The sequence below is a fragment of the Bidens hawaiensis genome, unplaced genomic scaffold, assembly GCF_021521415.1.
Source record: "Bidens hawaiensis isolate Kalapana, Puna unplaced genomic scaffold, B.hawaiensis_p1.1 tig00034419_1, whole genome shotgun sequence".
NCBI classification, from domain to species: domain Eukaryota; kingdom Viridiplantae; phylum Streptophyta; class Magnoliopsida; order Asterales; family Asteraceae; genus Bidens; species Bidens hawaiensis.
Window position 1 is genome coordinate 19057 of NW_027505320.1, and position 1922 is coordinate 20978.

A 1922-nucleotide genomic window follows, 5' to 3' on the forward strand; every position below is an offset into this window, starting at 1 on the left:
AGCTTTTATAATCAGTGTACACAATAAACTTAACTCCGTAGAGATAGTGTCTCCATAACTTCAAAGAAAAAATTATAGCACCTAACTCCAGATCGTGATTCGTACAATTCTTTTCATATACTCTCAATTGAAGAGAAGCATAAGCTATTACTTTCTTTCTTTGCATTAGTACACAACCCATACCTGAATGAGATGCGTCACTAAATACAACAAAGTCTTCTGTACCTTCTGGTAAGGTTAATATAGGTGCATTTGTAAGCTTTTGTTTAAGTAAATCAAACTCTTCTTGTTGCTTAGTTCCCCATTCATACTTAACATTCTTTCGAGTTAAAGAAGTTAAGGGAACTGCTATACGGGAGAAATTCTCAATGAATCTTCTATAATATCCAGCCAAACCTAGGAAACTTCAAACCTCGGTTGTCAGGAATTTCCCATTTAGCTATCGATTCAATCTTGATAGGGTCTAATTGAATTCCATTTGCGTTGACAGTATGACCAAGAAATTGTACCTCATGCAGCCAGTTCACACTTGGAAAACACAGCATACAATTTCTCGTTTCGAAGTAATTCAATAAGATGAACCTTATGATCTTCTTCTGATTTAAAATAAATAAGTATATCGTCGATGAATACGATTACAAATTTATCTAAATAAGGCTTACAAATTCTGTTCATCATATCCATAAATGCTACAGGAGCATTAGTAAGTCCAAATGGCATAACCATGAATTCAAAATGTCCGTATCTAGTTCTAAATGCAGTCTTTGGAATGTCTTCTTTTTGGACTTTTAACTGATAATAACCTGAACGTAAATCGATCTTTGAAAAACAACTTGCTCCTTGTAATTGATAATACAGATCATCGATTCTTGGAAGCGGATATTTTTTCTTGAATGTTACTTTGTTCAACTCATGATAGTCGATGCACATTCTCATCGAACTATCTTACTTTTTCAAAAATAGGATCGGAGCTCCCCAAGGTGAAGAACTTGGTCTTATAAATCCTTTCTCTAACAGCTCGTCTAACTATTTCTTTAATTCTTTCATTTCTGTTGGAGCTAGTCTATATAGAGATTTGGCTATTGGAGCAGTTCCAGGCATTAAGTCTACTCTAAATTCAACATCACGCTCAGGTGGTATTCCTGGTAATTCTTCAAGGAAAACATCAGGAAATTTTGAGATAATTGGTACATTTTCTAATTTCTTTTCTTTAGGTTCTTCTGTCACACATACCATGAATGCTAAGTATCCTTTACACAAACATTTATTAGCTTTAATCATCGATTTTAAGCTAACATGACCAGCGCCTTTGTCTCCAACGATTTGAATTATATTACCATTTGTACGAATTTCAATTGCTTTCTTATCACGTAAGATATGGGCTAGGTTATCGGATAACCAGTCCATACCTAAGACAGTATCAAAGCCCCCCAATGTCATGGGTAACAACTGGACAGGTAAGACTTGTCCTGCTAATAGAATTTTGCCTTTCTTCAGGACTTCAGATATTCTGACCAGATTACCATCGGTCGTTTCAACTATGAGGTATTTGTCTAACTTAACTAAGGGTTCATTTAATAAACTACAAAATTTCATATCTATAAAACTTTGATTTGCACCCGAGTCGAACAAAACTCTAGCATAGACATTATTAACGAGAAACGCACTGGCTATGACGTCTGGCACTTCAGTTGCCTTCTGGGTGTTGAGCACAAAGACATGCGCATTTCCCTTTTTTCCATCGTTCTTGGTGCCACTACCATTTGCACCGTCTCCTCCAGTTCTTTTCTTCGAGCATTCATTCTGAAAATGTCCTATCTCCCCACAACCATAGCAAGCGATCTTATTCTTCCAGCACTCAGTTGTTGAATGACCCACTTGTTTACAATTGGTACAGGTGACTGATTGATTAAACTTGCACC

The 1922-nt window shown here is 36.1% G+C and overlaps 1 protein-coding gene across 1 annotated transcript; it reads right to left on the reverse strand.

The window, feature by feature from the left end:
- Positions 1 to 1026: 1026 nt before the first annotated feature.
- On the reverse strand, positions 1027 to 1440 carry LOC143612346 (uncharacterized). The gene has a single exon (XM_077086353.1). It carries the CDS (start codon positions 1438 to 1440, stop codon positions 1027 to 1029), a length of 414 nt encoding a protein of 137 aa, XP_076942468.1.
- Between the last annotated feature and the right edge of the window lie 482 nt (positions 1441 to 1922).

Bases quoted from the DNA above. Each gene is read 5' to 3' on its own strand.
- LOC143612346 (XM_077086353.1), bottom strand. From the start codon at position 1,440: ATGACATTGGGGGGCTTTGATACTGTCTTAGGTATGGACTGGTTATCC.